Below are 24672 nucleotides of genomic sequence, written 5' to 3'. Positions count from 1 at the left end.
TTGATTTTTCTTGCGGCCTTGATAAACTATTAGCACATACATGAACTTACATGAATTGCAGGATCAAATCACTACATATTGAAAGAATCAATGCCTAATACTAAAATAAGCATTTTCAAAAATATATATAAAAAAAAAGACATTTGACGGTAAAAATTTGTCATGTTATCTAAGTCTTTCTTTTTTTTTTTCTTCTTTGGACCATTTGCTTTTTGTATTTTCTGATTGAGAAACATACTTTCTAAATGCAGTGAATATGGTCTTATGCATTTACTTGGATTTTATTCTTCTACTTCGAGTTAGTATGTCGCATGTATCTAGTGTATAGAAATAGTTGATAAATTCAAAAAAAAAAACTGATCCTACACATTTTTGTTCTTTTTGTTAATTCATTAAAGGACTTACTATATTATGCCAAAGGAAAAATGGAAAATTCCACTTTTCATCCCCAAACTTTGGGTTAAGCACATATTTCGTCTCCAAACTTTGTGGTGCAACACATTTAATACATGAATTACCAATTTCTGGACACATTTAGTCCAGAAATAGCAAATTGATCAATTTAGATGGAAAAGGGTCACATGACCAGCACGCGGCTATTAAGGAAAAAAATTCCGAAAAAGAAATTGGCTTCATAAGTAAAATATTACAATAATATTTTTTGCCTATGATAAATTTATGTTAAAAATGTTACAAAACTTCTCTTTCATGAACATGTTAAAAAATATTTAAAAATAATTTTACCTATATATGGAGGAAAGCCATAAACTGTTGATAATTTATAGGAAATAAAAGAAACCCACAAAGAATCCCATGCACGGCTGGTATTTTTTTTCATTTCTGGAGAACATAAAATAAACTACAAAAAGGTTGTAGTTTGGGGACAAGATAAAAGAAAAGTTATAAACAGTTGGTAGTTTCTGTACAAGATAAAAAAAAAAAAAAAAAAAAAAAAAGACTGGTTATGATTTTCTTCTATTTTATCAAAAACCAACCCTGTTGTTGCATTGCATATTCTACAAATTTTGGTAATGAAAATGCTTTAGTTTAGCAATTTACTTGTGCTTGTATGCAAAGGGGTACCTCAATTAATCATCAAAAGCACTGTAAATACAAAGAACAAGCCAATCTGGACAAATTGTCATCATTTCTAGTAATGAAGAACTGTATTAACAAATCAATCATGATCGTGTGCTGGTCACATGACCTTTTTCCGTCTAAATTGATTAATTTGCCGTTTCTGGGCTAAATATTTCTGGAAATTGATAATTCATGTATTAAATTTGTTGCATCACAAAATTAGGGGATGAAATATGTAACTAGCCCAAAGTTTAGGGACGAAAAGTGAAATTTTTCCAAGGAAAAACTATTAACCTTAAGGTCACCGGTAACGTTTCCTCTCTATTGTCCATTTTCAAACTTTTTTTTTAAATATTTTTTTTAGTAGGAGAAGATGAGATTTAAGAAATGAAGAGGACGAAAAGGGTCTGAACCCAAGATCTGTAAGTCCTAAAGACTTTCAATTTTTTCTATTGATTGCCTAGGAAGGAATTAAATTGGGGGTAAAACTCACCTATCTAGATTTGAATTTTCTTCATTTTTTTTTCTTCCCAGACGACATTACTTTGATAAGTAAAATTATAGATATCAATTTACTGATTAGCTCTTGAAACAAGCAATCCACATAGCCATGATTAAAGTATAGTTTATGCGATGAGAGAATGAGATAATGAAAATCATGGCATAAAATAATACACAGTTAGGCCAGTTAATTTGTGCCCAACAGTACAGCTAAAGATATCACACACCATTTATTACACCTGAGAAACGAAGACACACACAGGATAAATAATGTACATGAGTTTTGATATAAGAATAACGCCATAAAAATCATCTAAAAATTGTACAGAAATGAAAGAATTTTTACCTTAACTACTCTTAGTTCGGTGATAGAAATCTTTGCCCAAAGCTGAAAATGAAATATGATATCACATGGGTAGAAAGTTTGAAATTATGTTATGATGAGGCAGCTAAAACATCAGCATTAAAAGGATCAGAAAACAGCACAACAAAGAAATGAAGTACAATAGGAAAAAGAATAGAGGATGGATGATATTAGTTTTATACAGAGATACAGAAAGAGAGAAATTTAGTACCTGAACTGATACTCTGCTGTACTATGTGAAGATTGAAATCTAGACAGCCTTATCTTGCTTATAAGGACAAGAAAACGGAAAGCTACTATTAATTATAGCGAGACCTTAGTTTTATGTAATTTGCCTTTGTCTAAATCACTTCAACTTGTAGAAATGTGACAGGTAAGAAAAAATTGTCGTATTGCCTAACCAATCTTTTATTTCATTAACCACGGGGGAAGATAGCAATGTATCCAATCTTTTGTAGATGGATAATTATTTGTCTCCATTTGCTTCCTCTTTCGTAAGAAAATTTTGTGGTTGCTTTCCTTTTCACATTGAGCAAGACGTAGAAATTAAGGCTTGCCATTTGATTAAGGACGACATAACCATATGTACTACTATCGATAGTTAAACATCAATCACAAAATCGTGCATAACTAACTATGGATTATTCATTGTATTTTTTTCTAAAATTACTTTATTTTTGAATAACTAGTGGACTAACACTACTGTTATTTTTTCAGAAGGAATTTTTGTTTACTCACAACTAGAAGAATGGGTAATTTTGGGGGAGGGAGTATAAGCGAAAGATTTCACATTCGAACCCTTCTCTAATGGCTTATCAGTTATACATGAGAATAAGGATTTCCATCTTTATCTTTAATTTAAAGATTGACTAATAGCTTATCAGTCATAATCATTATGCCAATAAGAATTTCCATCTTTGTCTTTAATCATTATTGTTGACCATCTATCTTATTATGGTTCGTCATTCTCTTCACCTAGATTATCCCCAAAAAAACCACATTATAAGTTCACCAAACAATCTCTGATTCATCACATAGGATATCTACTGTACTAGTCTGCAAAGGTGAATCATTTTTATTAGTCAAGTAGCACAATCAATCTCTTTGCTTGATTCGTTTAAGTTTTTTCTAATCCAACTTCTGTGTAGTTAATGATGTATAAGTACTTTGGTCTACTTTTATGATGATAAAATTAATGAAAAACCAAGGATTTTTACCTTTGAACCGTGTCATAATTATAAAGAATTTTGATTTCGCCAACCAATACTAGAGAAGAATTTTCATTATGAGATGGGTCAACCCAACTAAAATACCTGATCACTATATACAGAGTTGTTGTGGCTCCTCACTTGAAGATCGTGGGGGTGTTTAGGATGATATAAAATAGAAAAGGAGGATTATAACTTAAACTTCAGCACTTATGATATTGTCCTGCAAAATATTATGGGAACCAGAACTCTTGATCCTCTTTATTTAGTAGTGCTTGTTACAACTACAAATAAAAAATAACATGAAAATATCGAGGCAAATGAATGCTTGATAAAAAGATCCCAACAAGTTTGATCTAGTTGAACGTGCAAACATGGATTGTTGAGTGGTCGAAAGCAAATATGGGTTTCGCTTCTCATATTAATTTTTGCGAGACAATCTGTTAAGTACAAAAGAAAAAAAAAATCATGGTCCCTGCTTTCTAATTTTTATTATTTTGATTTTTGGTAATAAGTAGTACAACAATAGCATAAAAATTATCAGCTATACATGAAAATTAAGTGAAAGCAGACATTGTTTAAAACCTTTCATTTGCATTACTCAAAAAGCTACAGAAGTATGATTAATGAAAAAAAAAAAGATTGATTTAGTTTTTTAAAATTTAACATTATTTAGTTCGGTATCTACAAATAGTTACAAGTTCTTGAATGAACCCTGAAACAAGGAATAGTTGCTGCCTTATTGGTCTTTATTCAAATGGTTTGAATGTCCAACATACGATCTACAACATTGTAAAATAGGAAATTATTCAGTGTAACCAATCGTTATAGATATTCCAAATCACACTCATTTATTTTGTAAAAACACCAGATTTCAAGAGAACAACCAGACAACAACAATTTTTCTGTCTACTTGATTCTATGTACTTATCGTCTGGTGCTTGTTTGAAGTTCAAAACCATGCATAGATTTAACAACCCAACCCTATTCAGACTCCATATAATGTTAGTCGAAGTAGAAATTTGCTCTCACTTATGCACAGAGTTCATATTCTAGAATGAAATGATAAACCACTGATCTTATTTTGATAATACATGAATCTATTTAAAGTTCTTTGCTCAACTAATTTGAAAGGTCCTTTCAAGTAAATCATTTTCCTTCTCCATAGCATCAAGTTCAACTCGTACTGGGGAAGCCATGATTGTGAACTTCACTTCAATATCCGCCACTACCTTTTGAGTTCCATCAGTCGACATAACTTCTTCAGTTGTTTATTCATAGATTCACTTGAGCTACTGGATCTTTTTTCGTTTCCATGATAGAATGATACCTTTTATTGGAGCACTAAATGAAGTTCAAGAAAAAAATGAGCAGCACAATTTTTGGATAACTAACATAAGGAATCAACAATGCTATAAACATGTTTACATTCTGAAGGCATAAGCTCGATTCAGTACATTATATCCTGCTTGAATAGTCGCTCTTGGATAGAATTGCTCTCTTGGTGGAGCTCCCTAGTTTCTCTGAAGATTTGCTCCATGTCTGCATCTTATTTGCCTCTTTGATGTGTAAAATAATGTATCCTCCTAATGCTACCTTGGTTTGTTTTTCAAGTTCCATAGAAATATACAAAAAAACTCGTCCTCCCTTAATGAGGAAAAAATATTCGTCAAGTTTTAGAGGGGTGGATTTATGATGTGCAAAGAGTTCGATAATTGGCCAGATTTTGCATAGAAATCATGTTGTTCAGCAACATGAGAGCTTGTAGTTTAGACTGTGGTGTGTGTGTGTGTATATATATATATATATATATATATATATATATATATTTGCTGGCTATTGATACTAAATTTTTTATAGTCAAAGATAGTCACTGCACATCAGGCTAGTCTATGAACGGCTTAACTTCTGAGTTCTGATTGCCTCAGATTTATTCAAGCTTATGCATTATTAGCCGTAGCAAGTATCTGATTCTATATTTTTATATTAAGTACATTATTGATTTTTTTAAAAAAAAAATTAAGTACTTCAACCAAGTTTTGGCTAGTAATTGCATATTGCATGACTGTACCTAGTGGATTTTATTTTGTATTATCTATGGGATATTGAATTTGTTTTTGGGCATTGTTTTATCTCACACTGAGATGTGTGAGTGAATTATTCTCTTGTAATTCGACGACTTTTCATGCAAACCTCCAACTAATGTTACGCTTATACCTTTAGATTTTCAGTGGCATTCAGCATCCTTCAGTCAACTATTATTACGCTTTTAGGTGTTTAGTGCTGTTCAGCATACTTCCGTCTATTAGTTGACGAGTCTGGACAAAAGCCAATTAGTGATAGATATGCTCAAATATTTGCAATTAATTAAGTCTATATATGGATAGACCAAAGCAGGATGTCCTGAGTGCCTATCTGGGAGACTCAATATCCTGAGTACTTATTTAGGAGACTCAATAATTGAGGAGGGAAAAATAGAATCATTCGTTTTAATGAACCATTGAAGGGTTGTTTGCCTCAAATATCCGACTTTTATTGAAAAATCCCAAAGTGGCCCACATCTTGAATCCTTCCTAAAGTAGAGATTTTTGTCTTTTGAAATGAGGAGTGCAAACATTCAAATTGTGACTTTGAAGTTGTCCTTTGAGAGGACAACTTTAGGTTATTTATTTTTAGACATCATTTATCTCTAAACTGTTTAATCTAAAGCCGCTTAAATGGTGACATCTAAAGTCACCCTTTCAAATGGAGACTTTAAAGTCTCTGCTCAACATGGTAACTTTAAAGTAACTCTTTCAAATTGCAAAATCTCTACTTTAGTAAAAATTCAAAAGTTTAAACTAATTTCCAAACTTCCGATAAACATTGGATTACTTCCAGTAAATCTAAACTACCATAAAAGAGGGAGTGCTCTCACTTGGATTGAGCGGGAGCTGTATGCATTTGGAATTGGTTTCGTCCCCTTAATTGTGTGGGCATTTAGGTCATTTGGCAAGTATTCTGAGTGCGTAGGTTTGTAATTTCAGCAAATAATTGTTTGTGCTGGCACGTGAACAATACTAGGTCAGGTTGGACTGCCGTCAGTGAGGTGTATCCCAGTTGGTTTTTTCTTGCCTGATTTGCCCTCGCATTCCTATTTTACCCTTGTGGGTGAATAACTCAGGAGACAGGTTGGCTTAGGGGCATGGGCAAGCCAAGCCGATCGCAAGTAATTTGCAAGCGGCTTGATCAAAAGTTTGGTTTGAATTCAATTTGATCGAGTTCGAACTCAAACTCGAGCTACTCATCCCGTGTAACGAATCGAGTTCGAACATCAGAAGTAGCTACTCGAGTTCTCGACAAGCTTAATCGAGTATTTACATTATTTATATATTATATATTCTAATTATAGAATGACTGTTATGAGTTCTTATTTTAATAAATTTACATGAATTAATGTTCAGTAAAAAAAAGTAATGGATGGCAAAGAAGTAATCTGATAAATTTAAAATATAAAAAATTAAAAAGAAAAAAAGAGAAAAATCACTCAACTTGGACTCAAAACTCGTGCTCGAATTCGAGTAGTTTGAACTTAATAAGGTTTGCAGTTTACTCGAATTCAAACAAGTCAAGTTCAACCTTAATTTCTATTATGTTGGAGCTCAAGTAGCATCAATAGGGATCGAGTTCAAGTTCAAACATAGTACTACTTAAACTCAAACTCGACTCGCCTTGATACCACCCCTAGGTTGATTGATGGGCTTTTCATCCTTTTCAGCATGTCCGAGAAACTTTGGTCGGCTTCAGCTTTGTCTCCAGTCTCGTTCCCTTCTCCTCTCTTCCTCCTCCACCACCTCTCGCTTCCAGCTATCATCGCATATCCCGTCGACGTAGCCAACCCATTTGACATTCAAACGATGCATTCAAAAACTTACTTACAAAAAGATGTATGACAAGGAAATGACCTGATAATTAAATATTTTGTTGGATGTGAATCTATGAAGTAAATATGTTGGAAAAGAATTTCTAAAGACCTGTCCAATGGATTTCTTGAGCATTCAGGGGAAATATTTTCCAATTCCTCAATAGATTCGAATAATAAAAAACTTCTTGTTATATCTCCCTTCTTTATAGCTGAAACATTTTCTACACGGTATAAAGAAGCACACCAAGCGCGCTCTGTCTAATTCGGAACCAACTTCAAACCTTGACTTCCATGTGCTCTGTCTGATCAGGAACTTGCTTGTAACCTTAACTACAAATGTATCGGTGAAGTAACAAATTTCAAACATAATGCTTCCTCATAGAGATTGAACTGTCTTCTTTTTTATACTACTTTTTGTAAGCACAGTAAAATTGAACTTAGTAACGAGAATTATCAAACACCCAAGGTTCATTTTGAAAAAGCTCACGGCCATTCATTTGCACCAATCCTGCTGCTACATCCTCGCAACGCTTCCTTTCTGCTTCAGCTTTTCTAGCTGATGCAATAGCATCCTACAAGACAAAGTAAATGAGTTATTGCTAAATGTTTCCTCTAAACTGACAAAAGCTATTACCCTTCAAGCAATAATGTCATAAATACCACTATACAACTCCAGCAAAGAGGTAAAACAAGTCTGATCTCCTCTAAGCTCCGTGAAGAAAAATTATTGGCAAGAAAATTAGTGACAGCTGCATATGTCTCTGTTGTAAGTTTCACCTTCTGCTTTAACTCCAAAAAGGGCTTAATATACCATCTAGCGTTTGTAAACTTACGGTGATACACGTACATCAAGGAACATCAAGAAAGCACCAAGAAGAAATGCAGGCCTTTAGTAAACCTAAAAACCGAAAGGGGAAAAAAAAGAAAAGAAAAGACAAAAAAGGTTCCCATGCAAAAACATTCCAAGTATGTAAAATTTATTTGTGGAACATAGTAAATCCACAAAAACATTCGCAACAAATAGGTAGTAGCTTGTTACAACAGAGACCATTCCCCCTTCCACTTCCCTCCCTTCCCAATCTGCACTTCCCCCATAAGAACTAAAAAAGAGGAGAGAATCAGATAACTCCAAACCAAGCCAATATGCATAAAGAAACAAGAAGACAAAACTGATGAAAGTAAGAAGTAGCAGCTAAGACATATGGCAGTTTATAGTTCTTGAATTAGCCCATTAACAAGTCTTGATAAAAAATAAGAGATAATGATGTCATGGCTTTGCATTTACAATCAAAAGGCCAAACAGGCAAAGGTAATCCATTTCCTGGAAATGTAACAATTACGAACTGAGTCATTAAAGATAAATTGATGAAATTACAGAATGCGCTGTGTACTACTCGGCACAAAGAAAAAAGAACCTACACTGTATAAATTGCAAAATTTTCTTTTGATTCAAGTTTATCAGCTTTTCATTTCCTACCTCAATGTCCTGCCTCTCTCTCTCTCTCTACCCATTCCTCTTCTTTCCAGAATCCACCTGTTTCCCATGTTAACTTTTCAACGAAATTGCGTTATACTACAGGATTTCAATGGCTGACCCCATGTAGTGTCAATGCTTCAGTTACTTATTTCGATAAAGAATTTCAATTACGAAGAGTAAAAAACAAGAATACAAACGCTCATAAGTGTATGGTAATTATTCAGCTAAAAAACTACTCTTCCTTACTCCATCCCCCTTGGTCAAATCATAAACTTGCCATAACTAATAAGCTAGAAATACCAGCAAGATTATTCTTTTATGCGAAAATAAAACAATATTACCAGTCATGGATAATACGTCATGAAACTTAATTGAATGTCATTTAATTAATGAAGCCATAAAAGGATAAACAAAACTAGAAAATTAATTAAAGCTCAAATTTTGTACAATACTCATCACATAAACATTCCCTAAATCAAATAGGGAAAAGAAACAAGTAACAAAAAATGAATAACCAATAAATTAATTGAAAAAAAGGATATTAGGAAAGACCTTTTGGCTTTTCCAGGAGAGGAATTGAGCTTGAGTTATGCGATTAGGTTTTGGGTCAGTGTTAACTGGGTTCCGATTCGGTGCTTCTCGTTCTTCTTCCGCTCCCATGGTTGCTGATTAGGGTCAGAGTCGAGAAAACGTAGCCGGAAGTCCGGAGAGTTCTTTCTTCTTTGCGACCGAGCGTCGTCGAACAGGTTACCTCAACTTTCAGTAGTTGCACCGTGCACGAGAAAAGACGACATAACTACGACGTTTTAAGCAAAGCAGATGTACAAGTCCACGATGGATGATGAGTCAGCTGTCTGCACAACGCTATTCTCGAACGCGCTTTTCCCATAGCTTCAGGTGAAGTTGGAAATACGTCGCACGCTTTCACAGGTGCATCCGCTATGTCGCTTGACGTTTTTCTAGCGGGTGCTCGATGCGCACTTATTAATACATCCAATATTCACCTAAGTTATCATACACACACATACTAAAATTCACCTAACTTATCATGTATATACACATACTACACATACTAACAATTATTATGATTTTTTTGCATTTCTCATATTTATATGTTTTTCCTATTTAATCTTATTTATCCTCCCTTACGTTTATTTACTTTTTCTAATTAATTTTATATTTTCAAAACTATGATATCTGAAATATATGTTAACGAGTGCCCATTAAATAGACTCAAAGAAATAGGCATTGCATGTGAATATAGGAGAGGAATAGGAGTGTAAACGAGTCTAAATAAGTCAAACACTCTAATGTTAAATTTTGTTGATTGTTTTGATGAGTTTGAAATTTTGTTCAAACTTAATTTGTTTACTTTTCAAGTTGAGCTTTAATGAACTTTTTATCAAACTGAATCGAGCCGAGTTCAAACAGTTTACATTTTTTACATATAAATTTCACTTATATGCTAATCGAGTCGAATTTGAAAGTTTATCAATCATAAATTGTTTTTTAACTTTGGTTTAATTAGCCGGCCAATCAAATTTGAACGAAATCCTATCAGTCGAATTCTATTCGTGTGAGTATGAAGTAGTTTGATTCTTCTTTCAACTTGGGAAAATATTAGACATGTTTTAGGACTTACCGGAGTTATTAATAGAGATGTGCACCGTGAAGAAACTTGTGTTGAACTTTTCAACAGGGCATCCCCTATTTGGTGGCTCCAAATGAAATCGGATTAAGCATTTGTTTTGGTCAATAAATCAAATTAAACACATACTAATGGATTTTGTGGACAAGTGGCTGCAGAATCGGCCTCTTTTTGTGTTGTACATTTCAAGCATGGAATAAACTAAATGGAGCCTGAATTCATCTATATTTTGTTCTTGCGGTCACTGATCACTAATCTGAAACTTCATGCTGTGAAAAAGCAGAAGAGCCATTAACAGTTGTGGACGGCAGAGGCAGACATGTTGGGATCAAAGAAAACATCAACGGCATCTTCAACATTGAGAAAAAATCTCCCTCTTCCAACTTTATCTACAAATTTGGCCAACTTTAGTTTGGACATCACTTGCCACTTTGGACTTGCAAAAGCCAGCTGCAGTTTGACAAATAAATAAAATTAGAGCTGTAGAATGACTGAAAAACATCAGAGTCTTTGATTACTGTATAAGAATCAAAGCTTTACTTCTATGCCCCGTGAAACCAATTCCCTGTGCAGTTCTTCTAAGGCAATGATAGCTGAAGTGTCAATGCCCATAACATCTGTTAAAACAAAGATTTACTTAGAAGTTAGTTTGGTGTGAAGATTGGATAATGCCATATTCAATAATTAGAGTTGAAAGCACTTACTCGAGATGTCAAGGACAAGTACACGAATGTTGTCCTTGCTATTCTCTTCATTTTCGTCCCCTAGTAACCTCAAAATCCTAAGCAAAATTCTTGGGTTTCATTAATTGGAATTAGAACCCTGTTTAACACATATGTTTTTTTTTTGGGGGGGGGGGGGGGGGGGAGAGAGGGAAGAGTAGGTTTTCTTGTAATTCAAGCAGAAATTGTACCTTTCTCTAATGGAATTTGCGTTTGCAAAACAAAGTGATCCGGAATTAATTCGGATTATAAGCAGGCCAGGAATTTTTGTTGCCATTGGATATTGGATGACATTGGAGAAGGTACTTGTCCCTGGAACCCTTCCTAGTACTTCTGTACTTGGTCGAATTGAACTTACAATTACCTTGACAAAAGAGATAACAACCTGCAATGGAAGATTAATCATCATATGACAATAATTCTTATTGTGCATCATAGAATTATTTATGTAAGACAGTAAGAGTACATACTTATGCAAAAAAAAAATAAAAAAAACTAAAGCGTGAGTATCCTATATACTTTGGGGCAGCAAAATTTACATCAAGATAAATGAGAGCCTGGAAGTATATTCGTGCAAAGCTTTGCTAGGGCAAATTTTGTAAGTTTAACAGACTTTTAATAATTAAAGTTCCGAGGAGTGAAACATAGCTAAGAGTGTATCTAAATTTAAAAGAAAAAATACAATGAGTGCATAAGTGCAAATCAATCTATTAAGGTTAGATAGAGTGTTTTTAAACTGCATATTTTCTAAAAATATTCAAAACACATTTTTCAGTATTTTTAAAAATCCACCTCTAAAAATAATTGTCCAAACGAAAACGAAAACTAGTAACTTGCCATGTTTGGATTACAGTTTTTCAAAGAAAAATTATTACGTTGGTTCTGACAATATTTTTTAATATTCTTAATACCTCATACACATCAAATCGCTACTATATATGTTTTTACAAAAATTTCAAAAAATTACTATCCAAACGAGCAGATCTAACGGGCTGGAGTCTGGACTCATCACAGAAGCATGCACCTATAAACTGTCTTATATTTATATATTTTTCATATTTAATATTACGTATCCTTCCTTGTATTTATTTATTTTTCTTAATTAATCATATATTTTCAGAAATATAACACCTAAATCCGTTAGATAAACCGTGAAAAGGAAAAAAAATCAGTTCATGATATACGAAATACACATTACCGCAACAAGAAGTCCAGTTTCGACGGAGCGGAATAAGACGCCCAAAAAGGCACCGACGCAAACGATAAAATCCAGCTTGTCCACCTTCCATATATTGTAGGCCTCATTGATGTCGATGAGTCCGGGCAAGGCTGACAAAATTATTGATGCCAGGATTGCAAGTGGAGTGTAGTACAGCAGCTTGGTGAATAATAACAAAGATACAAGAACTGTAGTAGCCATCACTATGTTTGACACCACCGTTTCACATCCAGCACTGAAATTTACAGCAGTCCTTGAGAATGAACCTGTCCTCATACGTCCCAGAAATCAATAATCTTGATCAATTAGCATACTGCTGTCGAATAAAATCATCCATGGTAAACATTGTAGTTATGGATTTTTTTTTTTTTCATTTTGTTTCTCACTTTCTATGCGATTTTCGTGTTTAGGTTCTTGTCATGTTACATGTTTAATCCTCAATCCCATTATAGAGCTTTCTTATTGAGTTTCACTTTTCAAATCTTGACACGTGTGTCATGTGAGGTTAATTAGATCAATTCTTACAACACAACTTATTATACGTGTCAGGGTTTGAAAAGTGAGTCTCGATAAAGGGGTTTCATATCGGAGCTAAGGATCGAAAGCGGTCATGTTATTACCCGTTTTTTGGGTACATGTGATGTTGTTACCCGTTTTAGTTTAGTGTGTACTTCAATTTTAGCACTTTCGATTCTCTGTGTTTTTTCTCAAATAGTACGATTGTAACAGATAAAGCATCGATTCTGGAAAATAAACAAGAAAGATTACATGAGGATGATTTCGAAAGATTGGACATTAAACATGTTAAGATAATTGAGAGGTAACAAAATTTGACCAATATCAGATTGGTATAAACAAATTGGCTTACCAGTTGCTACGTAGCATGAAGTTAGAGACCCTATAATATTCATGAACCCCATGGCTACCATCTCCTTGTTACCATCCAGGTGATATCCTTTGACGGAAGCAAAAGATCTGCCAACAGCAATGGCTTCCTGAGGCAAATTTTGACATATTCGATTAACAATTGAGGATATTTTTTTTAAAATTGTAGATTTTACGAAGGATTATTATTAATAATTTATCAAAATTGGATAGGAAATTCATACGGTGAGAGCAATAACGGCGCAGATTATTCCAATTTTTGCTGCCTCAGCAACATGTGTGCTGTTAAACTGTAATTCATGGACTGAACTTGGATTCAATCCACCTTTGAAGTGCTTCACAATGTTAATGCCATGCTTATCAGCTTTAGTCAGGTACACGAACAAGGTTGATAATATAACTGATACAAGAGGGGCTATTGCTGGTAACCAGAAAAGTTTTCTGTTCCTTCTTCCCTGCAATATAATTGGAACCAATGAATGGACAAATGTATAAAATTTGAAATTCTCTGTGCTAGAAAGAAAAAAAAAAAAAAGAAGAAAGTTAAAAATGAACTGTAATCACTGCTTACAATAAATCTTGTAATCAAGATGAAGATAAGGAATGAGCATCCCAGGACAAAATTCAGGGGATACCACTGTCATGACAGAACAATGATGTAAAGGCTGTCAAATTTTTCTGATCAATCAAAAGAATTATATGGTAATTATTCAGTAAATGCATGAATTTAAAGATCATTAGAATTGAAAAAGGTGTTAAAGGGAGCATCATCAGAGCCCAAAAGCGAAAGACTTACCTGATGGCGAAGTGAATTAAATACAGCTTTCAAGACAGAGATTACATCTGTTTTTGTGGTAAAATGGCTGATTCCCAGTAACCCTTTGAGTTGCTGGAGACCAATCACAATTGCAGCACCTCCCATGAATCCGACTACTGTTGCATGTGACAGAAAATCAACCAGAAAGCCCAATCTGCAGTTGTACAAGTGTAAAATTATGCTTAATCTTCATATCTACTCAACAATATTAGATTTGCAGAATAAAGAGAAGAAACACCCACTTCTGAAGAAAGACCACCTGAATAATCCAAAAACTGCTTGAAAGGCACCAGTGAAAAAAGTTGCAGTAAATACAAGTCTTCTGTAGCCAACAGGATCAACTGCAGGATCCACTACTTTCTGGATCAGTGACGACAAAAGCAATGAAACAACTGCTACAGGACCAATAGCAATCTCTCGTGAACTCCCCATGAATGCATATATGAAAGGTGGGACAACACTTGTATCTGTGGAAGCCCCAGAAGGACTATTAGCAATCCTTGCAATCGTGCTTCATAAAACTGATTGAAAGATAACAGGTAAAGAACTCCGACAGCATAGTATATCAGCACTTACATAGGCCGTATTGAGGATCAAGTTTCGCAAGATTTGCATATCCAATACTCTGGCAGGATTCACATTGAGACTTAGTGAGACAGCACGAAAATCGCTTCATTTTCGCAGAAATCCAATGAAGAATATGGAAAAGAAAAGATCATAAGTTATTCAATAGCTTAGTTACTTGAGGAATGCAGAGGCTGGCAAGAGTTAAGCCAGCCATCAAATCTCTCTTGAACTTGGTAGCTCTGTAGTTTCTTCCCCATTCAAGAATAGGAAATAAGCCTTGAAGGAATGAGAATGCTTTACTTGCAGAAGACTTCTTGGGCAATGAGGAATGATTTTTGGTTCCATGAGGCAAGATCGTCCTCCTTATTGAACTGAAAATTTCATGGAAAAAACCAGGGGGATCAGGGGAATTTAGTAACCACCCTGTCCTTTCTGTCCTTCCATTATTGACAACTTCAAGCTGCTGTTCTTGAGCCATTTGTGAAGTTAGCTAGGCCACTACAGGTATTTGGAGTGTTTAAAACTTTAAATTAAATCTGGCTATTCATCATCTGTCCTGCCCTTCTGGGAAGTGGGAACTAGACTTGCTGAATATAAATACAGTTTTGACCCTTTTCAGTAAATTCAATTATTCAGTGAATGATATGCTTTTAATTATTGGAATGTTTATTGTAGTATACCTCACCAAATTTTCTTTTAAGATTCAGTCTAACTGTGCACCTACTCGCTTAAGCTTGGAGTAAATTCCCAAAAAGAGGGACTTTTTAATTTAACTTCTCAAAGGGTGGTGATTTTTTAACTTCTTCCCAAAGGATGAAAAACGTATCCAAGAAATGCGTTTTTTCACATAAAAACGCATTCTTCAAATGCGTTATTTTTTTTCACCTACTTGGTTTATTTTTTTGTTAAAATAACGCATTTGAAGAATGCGTTTTTACGCATTTGAAGAATGCGTTTTTATGTGAAAAAACGCATTTCTTGGATACGTTTTTCATCCTTTGGGAAGAAGCTAAAAAATCACCACCCTTTGGGAAGTTAAATTAAAAAATACCTCTTTTTGGGAATTTACTCGCTTGAGATGTGCTTCAAATGTTAATTAGTTAGAGAAAGTAAGATTAATTAGAGAAAGTATATAAATACAAAGGATTAATTAAGAAAAGTATTTAAATGAAAGTGAGAATAGTAATTATTATTGTGTGTATATACATGATAGATTAGATAAAATTTAAGTGTGTTAATGAGTATCCATTGAACATCCGTTCTGATTTAAAGATCAGAAGGGATTTTTTAACGTTACCATATTGCCACGTTGACGATTGAGAGGTAGATTTATGGTAAAGTTATATAGAGTTGTAAGCTAATACTTATCCACTCAAATGTGTAGGTCGAACCCTTTATGGCTTTCCGTAAATCCAATGGAGGTCATCAAATCACCATTTCGTCCAAAATCAAGTAAGAGGTTAGCATAAAATTCACAATTGTGTTTTTTTTTTTTTTCCAATTCCATACGCCTTCTATTATTGTCGTTTGGTGCATTTTCATTAGTCGCTAAACTTTAGTAATCAGCATTATTTCGGTCCCCCATTTTCAAAATGTCCAAATCAAATCATGCGAATCTATTTTTGTGGGATTTTTATTTCGTGGACAACTTGAACCATTATAAACAATGTGCAAAAAACACTTGTGCGTCAATTTTTAGAATCTACCACTTGAGGAAGAAAAATACCCAATGCATGAGTCTCTCTAGACCAAATGTAGACAAAATTTTCATTCATGTCTCATGTAAAAAATGAGTAAATTAATTCGTTCACCAAGAAGATTTTCCAAGACTAATACATAACAAATTTTCTTCCAAACAATGCGCAGAATTTCATAACAAATTTTCTTTCTTTATGTAGCATTAGTCATACTATTTGTTGCTCGATATGTAAACTAGAGTAAACGAAAGGGGGGAAGGTAAATCAGCCTTCTTGGAAAAAGACTTTTACCCGAAAACAAAAGGCTACTTTTTCTACCGGGAAAAAAAAAAAAAAAAAGGCAGAGCCTAACTCAAAAAATCAGATTACACATGGAAAATGCCTTGAAAAGCTTGCCCTCCATTACTACCTTCCAGTGATCCCTTCTAAGACGTTTCCCATCTTGTGGTAATCTACGAGCTCGATATGTTAATCTAAACTTTGAGTGATTGCCATGACAGTGACAAAATAAGGCAAGCCAATGTCATATTTTTCTTCTTGACTTTGATTGATTAATTGTTCCAATGAACTGTCCAGAATGCCGATTGCTAACTTTTGGAAATCTATGATGGTTTTTGCACTACACTTAGCTTGTTGGAACATAAAAAGGAATAAACGACAGGGACAACAGGACAAGTATGGATCTATTGCACTTCAAAGTCCAACAATTCTGCAAATCTTGCATGCCTACCCTTATCTGTTTTAACTTCGTGGCATCAATCAGTCCACAAACCAATACTGGATGACTTTCTTTGAAACATTAGTGTGAACGTGTTAGTTCCTGAAGTTCAAGTATTTATATTCTACCCCAACTTTTGCTTCAATGTACATTCTAGCCAAATTGTCATTTGAAGGATGGAAATGCACCATTGGTCATAATTTTGATAAAAAATTTATCAGTTGACTATACATCTGCTTCCAGTTATTAATGTTTATGCTACATTGCTACCCATATTTGTAATTAAGGTAGTAAGGGGTTAGCGTTCTTAACTACTATATGTTAATATTTTTCCTGTTATATCATATTCTTCCCACCACTTCTGTGGTTTAACTATAGTGTTGATCAAATGTAATTAGTTGATCGAGTTAGCACAAAGCAAAGCATAAGATGTAGGTTTAATTGAAAGTTAGGGATTCAAACCTCTACACATGCAGTAACATTCAAACGGCATGCAGTAATGCACCCCTTTGATCAGAGAAGGATTCATCTCCCTCTTACTCGCCTTGACCTGATTCTCCCAATAATTGTGAGTTGATTTTAATTCTATACAATTTATTAAGAAAAAAAATTAGTCAGGGGTTTTTGTCGATCTATCAATAAGGTGCAACAAAGACAGCCTGACTAACATTAAATTTACTGCTGACTCCCATCCACAAAAACTTAGCATCGTATCCACCAATATTCGTTCTTGGATTCTTTACCAGCTACATCACATAAAAATGTAATGCTTAACTCTTTGTTGCTAAACTATTGTGTGTTTCCACCTAAATTTGCCCGAGTCTAATGTGACCATTGGTCAAATTTCTTCCGTTATGCCAAACTTATTCAATTTTTATACCCACCAAAAACTGAAGATATGTCAAAATGTTTGCAAAAGATTTTTGCAATCCTAATACGAGAAGTCAATTCTTTGGAAGAAAGCAAGCACCAAACAATGCAAGAAAAATGTACGCTGGCATTTGCCTCCACATGTTTGGAGGTGAATTACCTTCTTAAATCAGGCGGTGCAAAAATATATGGCATTAAGAAGGTGGTATCAATGGTCCCGTAAGAGTTAAGAGTGGAGGAGTGGGGAGGCGTGGTGGTTGTTGATTGAGGTTCATTAGCTTGCTTTTAGGTAATGGTCCTGCACAGAGAAGCAGTAGCTACGCCGGCCTTCTTTCAAATTCCACCCATTATTCCCACTACTGTCGATTCTGGATGAAGGAATGCAGTTATCTTATGACTCCTACCAAATTCCATGATATTGGCCTTGTCCGTCGTATTCATAAGTTGATAAAGAAGTTTTTTCCTACATTGAACTACAAGTTTTGATAGTGCCAAATCTACCAGTTGGGCATCGTGTTCACAAGTTGATAAGAACTTTTTTCGTGGATTGACCTACAAGTTGTAATAGTGCCAACCCTACCAGTCGGATCACTTTTTATTTTGAAGGTGCAGAATCTTTTGTTAAGGATTTACTCCGGGGGAAAAGAACAAAAAAAAACCATTGACCGATTTAAATTGTTGTCTAAAGTTTAGATTCTTTCTTACCAAAAAAAAAAAGAGGCTTATTTGCTAATTTACAATTTAAGTCCTTGGACTTTCCCTAAAATCTTATGCTAGCTAGCAAACTTCATTAGACAAATCAAATTTGTCCCTTGACTGCTGCTGCATTCAGAGTCCTTCTATCTAATCATACTAATATTACACAAGTATAACTTGAGTATAAATTTAAAGTAAGAAATCCTAGGGGTGAAAGATTTTGTGATCTTTAAGTCCAATTTAAGCTATATACTGCTGTTTCAACATCTTTTACTATTTTTTTTTTATTTTGAACTTTCAGACTTCTGAAAGTAAAATTGATATAGAACAGGCTTGTGGTAAGTTAGTTCGCGTCATATCGATCATATTAAGCTATAAAAATTACTATGAAGTATAACCTGAAATTGTTCGATACGATTTTGGTAAAAGAATATGCTTCATTGGCATGACCTTCATAACTAAATCATTAGATATATTGAATGACAAATAGCTACGATAATTCTGTAAGTAGAATCTTTGAAAAAGGTCTAGATAGACATGTCCATAGTGCCGCAAATTTTGATTTGTTTGGACACTGCGTAATTGATCCTTTGCATGACATGATCCAAATCTTTACCTTTTTTTGGGATGTGGGAATGTCGCTCGAACGAATAAATATAATGGGTTGGTGGGGTCTTTTTTCCTGCCATATCTTTACTTACAGGTCATCAAATTCCGCTCTTGCCAGTAATTTTATACAATAAACAATAGATTCATGATCAATATGCTAAAGGGTTTTAATCTGTAGAAAAATGCACCAAACTTTCTTGAAGATGTTCTGTTTTTTTTTTTTTTTTTTTTTTTTGCTAACGGAGTGGGTGTCCGGGTCAATCCTTGCGGGGCCCGACTAATCCCACTCCGGCCCGGGAGGAGAGGCCTCATCCCCCCGAACACGATAATCACGGGACTCGGACCATTGCGGGCACTGGACACCAACTCCTAAGAAGGCTTGCTGGGACCATTGAAGATGTTCTGTTTGATTCTCTGATTTGAAGGCATCCTCCTATAGGCTATAATGCTTGAGAGGATGCATCTTTTTGAGTGGGCGGACTATTCAGTTTTCATTGAACTAAGGGTCCGTTTGGTTGGACTGAAAATATTTTCCTGAAAATATTTTCAGTCCAACCAAACGGACCCTTAGTTCAATGAAAAATATTTTCCTGAAAAATAACCAAACGGACCATCGAAGTCATTTTCCTGAAAAATCACTTCATTCCCCGTAATTTTTCAGTGTTTGGTTATTAAGTGAAAATATTTTCCAAATTTCTTTTTTCATAATTTTCCTGTGTTTGGTTTGTCAATGAAAATATTTTCTGATATATTTTTTGATATGTTGCAAATATTTTTATACTCTCAAAACATTCATTTCATTACAGGTTAATTTTAGTTTATATCCATTATAATCATATTATCATTTTTATAAAATATTTATTCATATTACACCATGTTAAATGGAATTATTAAGGATACTAATGAATTGACTTTTTATCTTCCTTTTAAAAAAAATCATTAAGGGCCGAGAGTCTCTTCTATCAAATTGGATGCCACAACATTTTCTTTATTGTCTTAAATCAGTGATACTAAAAAAAATTAGATAACCTCTGCACTAGAAACAACATCAAGGTCTTCTCCGGGCAACTGATACTTAAAACTTACTTCAGAGGAATCAGAAAGCGAAGAGAGTTTAGAGATGAACATGGAGTACTTGATGTTCCTATCAACCGCTAAAATTTTGGTGTCGCCGCCAACGTAAGTGAGCTGGTTGTCATGAGGGCGGGGGAGGATTTTACCGCCGTAACTGCACAAGAACTTGACTTTGAAGTAGGCAGATGAAGAAGAAATGGCCTCATCCCCGGAGGAATTTTCGAGGGACCGTGGGGAGGAATTTACGGAATCCGGGTAGGATGAATTATTCAATGGGTAGTTCTCCATCTCTTTGTGTTTTTTTTTCTTCTTCTTCTTTTTTGGCCTAAGGAGATTTTATGTTGTTTGGGAGGGGATTAAGGGATCGGGGAATGAGGATTGGCCATGATAAAACAGAAATGCTGAACGGAGGGAAGACTATCGATTCAAGGGGCTGGGGGACCGGGGACGGGTGAAGGGGATGGTGGGACAAAGGAATTGCAAGTGTATTATTGAGGAGGCTTGAGAAGTTGGAAGCTAGATAATGATGAAGCGTGGAAGCAAGATAATGATGAAGCTTGAGAATAGCTATTGTTCTTTCCCTGATCTAAAGGAATAGTGTGCAGGCCAGAGCCATCTCCAGAGGTCGTATTCTCTGTTGTAACATTCTCAAACTGTTTCCTGTACTATTCTGCATAGACAAACCATTAGCACCTCCACCTGGACTCGCTTCTGTTGTGCTGTCGATTTGATTGAGATGATTTGAAGATGAAGAGGCATTATCAGACATGGATCCAACATTTCTTACTTACCTCGGAAAGTGGGTCTTCGCTGAAGTTGGGATGCCGCCGACGAAGAAAGAATTGTTTGCCGATGAGATGTTGCTGGAGATGGTCTTTTATCGCTGCCGAAGAAGGGATTGGTTCATCGCCGGAGGCTGTGAAAAGAAGATTGATTTTACAAAAGGAAAATAACTTCACAATGATGGATAAGGAAGTTATTTTCCTTCACTCGGTGTAACTTATTTTCTGTCAGAAATTATTTTTCCAAATTAATTGACAGCCAAACAATGGAAAATGAGGAAAATATTTTCCTGGAAAACATTTTCCACCCAAACAAACAGATCCTAAATCCATATCAAAATGTGGCACTTGTTATTCAGGGTTTTGTTTACTCGTATGTCAAACCTAACCCAAAGGGCACTTGTTATTCAGAGTTTGTTTACTCCTATGCCAAGTTTAACCCAAAAGGTTTGAAAATAGAGTGTTAAAGAAGGGATTGACTAACTCGTAGTTGTTGTGGTTGGAGTTGGATCACTGGGTAGTTGATAAGTGAATCAAGGAGGCCTGATTGGATCTTATTTCATCTTCAACGATTCAATGTTCCAAACACTACAAAAATTCAATGATTAAAACATTGCAAGTTGACTCTTGTGGCCCGTATAGGTAGTGTACTGAATAGAGTATAGGACTTGGGAAAGATTTAAATTGAATGGAGTTGAATGTGTTCTTGATTTTGTGCCAAACACACGTACACACACCCAAAAAAAAGATAAAATTTCCAAGAAAACTCAGTATCAAAAGCTTTAGAAAAAAAAATGCATTATTTCCTTATACTATATAAGATTGAGTTTTGGTCAAAGAATAGGTTGAATTTCAACCGCATAGGTGGGGGCTTTCTAGGAATGTGAAATGTTGTGTATTAGTTTAAAAGTTTTAAGTACAAGTTAAGGAAGCATGTATTTGGGTATGTTTACTGAAATGACCCTATTTTAATACATTTAAAGTTGTCATTGATGAGCCATCTGGGTATTGATGGAATGTGTAATTAGTGTGCAACTGTTTTTACATTTTGTACAACCCATATATACTTATATGTTGGTGTAATTACCGGAATATCTCTTAACTACCAATAATTCCCCTTTTCAGTCGCAGATAACCGTTTGAGATGTTGCTTTGTCTGAAACATTTGAATGACAATCGGATTTAGGAAATGAGTCAACAATTTCTCTATCAATGGTAGGAACCCATTTCTCTATCATTTATAATCTGCATTTATGAACCACAAACATTGGTCAGTTTATACCCTTTCAGTTTCAGGAGTTAAGTTTTCCCTTTTTGTCTTCATTTACAACGATTTGCCTCATTGTTTTCTCTTCCATCCGAGCTCAATTTTGAAATTAACTATTATTTCGTCATTAATTACACCAAATTCAATTGTCGAACCGTTGGTATGTTAATGCCACGGTTGATTATTAGTTTCTCCCTGTTCGCATTCCAGGATTGGGATAATTGTACCTAGGGATGGCAACGGGGCGGGGTTGGGGCAGGGGACCCCTTCCCCATCCCCCGCCCCGCTGCCTACAAACTCCCCCCGCCCCGTCCCCCGCCTCCCACTCCTCCCGCCCCGCCTCGCTTCCCCCGCGGGGTTAATAAAATTTTTCCCGCGGGGTTAATAAAATTTTATTAGAGTTAAATTTTAATAAATAATCAAGTACTAAAATATCAACACATCATCAAGTTATTATTCATTTTAATTTTACAATTAAAACTCATAAAAATAATCAAACAAAAGTTATTTGAATACAATCCAACATGATAAAATAAATACAACTAAAATAGTTAAGTTTTCACTTTTAATACAAATACAATCACTAATTCATTATTGTGTTTGTGCTTTTTTTTTTGAGAAAAAGTGTTATTCTATTAAGTGTAATTAGAAATTTAGTATAAATGTATTAGTAAATTTAGTATAACTAATTAATAAATTCTATTAGTAGACATGTCTAATTATTCGTATAATTGATACTATCAATTTTATTACATACACTAATATACATTATATAATACATCTAACTAATAATATCATTATCATAAGTTTATAACTAATTAAATTACATATTATATATAATTATATATATATAATTTTTTTTGCGGGTGGCGGGGCGGGGGATGGGCGGGGGAGTATCCCCCGCCCCCAGCCCCGTTTCTAAACGGGGGGAAAAAATTCCCCCCCGCCTCGAGAGCCCCCCGCGGGGTGGTTGCCCGCGAGCACCCGCCCCCATTGCCATCCCTAATTGTACCTGGTTTCATACTAATCGGCTCATAATGCTCTTCAATCCCAGCTACTCCTGGTGGTTCAGCGTGAGGTTAGATTTCACCCCCCCAATTTTTCAGTTCCTCCCTTAATTTTGTCGGTGTGTTCTTAGTACCTACAATTAGCGACTCTTATCGCGTTGCCTAATTGCAAGATAGCATTTTTCGCGTTGCCTAACCTCAATTGGTCTGGGTTGGTTATTATCTTATAGGTTTGGAGCAACAACAAGAAAGAATTCTCGGTGGGGATTCTAAAATAAGGTTAGCTTTCTGTGTTGTTCTGCCTTTCTGCATTATCAACGACCTTCAATTTGACACAGTTTTATTGTAACTCTGTATGAATTGATTGATTAAATTGTTTATCTTTTTATACTAAGTTTTATTTCTTCTCACAATGTACTATTATTTATTCAACAAAAAAATCTCTTTCCCCACAGGCACTAAACACCCGCACTCCCCCCTAGTAATGTGTTATAACAAGGACAGCAAAGTTGATGAGACACCTCGTGTGTAACTAAGATGTTACAGTTTGAATTATGAAGGAAGAAGTGAAGAAAATAATATAATTTTATTAATTTTATCTCATGTGGATTTAATGGGCTCTACAATGTTGATTCTCTCCAAAAAAAAAAAAAAATCTGCTGCAGGAAAGAAAAGAGAAAGGAATAGATAAAAAGAGAGGAACAGATATGGAGGAGGGCTCTTTTGATACCCTCACGGCCTCACTTAAATATTTGCAAAAGGAACCAAAGAAGCCTAGCCTTGCATTCATATTGACAAACAATACGGACTGGATTGGATAGCATTTTGGGCACAAATTTTATCTATACGTATGACAATGAACCCCTAATATCCTAATCTTGGTAGGTCTTTGTAGCATTTAATTTTTATGATGGAAGTAATCTCCATAGGTTTTTGTAGCATTTAAATTTTCACAATAGAAGTAATGGTCTTACTTTTTGGCAACGCCATTTAAGTGTTTCTTAATGTTATTTTAGCAAGTACCAAACGAAATTAGAGCATTGGCCCCTGGACTAGGGCTACAAAATGAATCGAGCCGCTTGCGAGCAGTTCGAGTCCGAAATCGACTCGAGTTTGAATAACATTCAGTTTGACCTGATCAAGTCAAACTCGAATCCGAACTCAAGTTCAAAAATATTCAGCTCATTAGTTCGTGAGCCTGCTCGATTATATATATATATATATATTATTTTAATAGTAAAATTACATATATATATCCCTAATATTTTATTATTTGTTAAGAAAAAATTTTTTAAATTTTTTTGAGCTCAAGCTCAATCTTTACATTTTGATCTCGTCAAGCTCGAGTTTCATAAAATTAAGTTGAAGTTCGACTCTGCTCATTTGCACCCCTACCCTGGATCAACGCTTTGAAATGTTGATTTGCTGAAAGGGATAATTTCAAAAATTTTCCTATAGGTTTTTTTTGACAATTTCAGCCACCTCTTTAAAAGTTCAAAACATTACACTAACATCTTTTGATATTACGAAAAGATTATATTAGTTTTTATAAATCACTAA

The 24672-nt window shown here is 34.8% G+C and overlaps 3 protein-coding genes across 4 annotated transcripts; all 3 read right to left on the bottom strand.

The window, feature by feature from the left end:
* Positions 1-7228: 7228 nt before the first annotated feature.
* Positions 7229-9330, bottom strand: LOC113713273 (uncharacterized). Its single transcript, XM_027236952.2, has 2 exons — positions 9087-9330; positions 7229-7629 (listed from the first exon to the last, which is right to left on the bottom strand). The coding sequence occupies exons 1-2, from the start codon at positions 9192-9194 to the stop codon at positions 7495-7497; spliced, it is 243 nt and encodes an 80-aa protein (XP_027092753.1). The 5' UTR covers positions 9195-9330; the 3' UTR covers positions 7229-7494.
* Positions 9331-10264: 934 nt separating this feature from the next.
* Positions 10265-14973, bottom strand: LOC113714900 (low affinity sulfate transporter 3). Of its 2 annotated transcripts, none has more exons than XM_027239034.2 (12): positions 14568-14973; positions 14402-14450; positions 14085-14292; positions 13805-13979; positions 13580-13645; positions 13233-13463; positions 12992-13118; positions 12103-12389; positions 11096-11289; positions 10887-10975; positions 10723-10799; positions 10265-10632 (listed from the first exon to the last, which is right to left on the bottom strand). In XM_027239034.2, the coding sequence occupies exons 1-12, from the start codon at positions 14868-14870 to the stop codon at positions 10474-10476; spliced, it is 1965 nt and encodes a 654-aa protein (XP_027094835.1). In that variant the 5' UTR covers positions 14871-14973; the 3' UTR covers positions 10265-10473. The 2 variants fall into 2 exon arrangements, with proteins under 2 accessions (XP_027094835.1, XP_027094836.1); XM_027239035.2 differs by having other exon boundaries at positions 10887-10963.
* Positions 14974-17442: 2469 nt separating this feature from the next.
* Positions 17443-20344, bottom strand: LOC113715013 (RAF-like serine/threonine-protein kinase PRAF). Its single transcript, XM_027239162.1, has 2 exons — positions 20012-20344; positions 17443-17553 (listed from the first exon to the last, which is right to left on the bottom strand). The coding sequence occupies exons 1-2, from the start codon at positions 20342-20344 to the stop codon at positions 17443-17445; spliced, it is 444 nt and encodes a 147-aa protein (XP_027094963.1).
* Between the last annotated feature and the right edge of the window lie 4328 nt (positions 20345-24672).

This window comes from Coffea arabica, chromosome 10c (genome assembly GCF_036785885.1).
Source record: "Coffea arabica cultivar ET-39 chromosome 10c, Coffea Arabica ET-39 HiFi, whole genome shotgun sequence".
Classification (NCBI taxonomy): Eukaryota; Viridiplantae; Streptophyta; class Magnoliopsida; order Gentianales; family Rubiaceae; genus Coffea; species Coffea arabica.
Note: the sequence above shows the minus strand (reverse complement) of the source record. Positions and strands in the feature narration are given on the sequence as shown.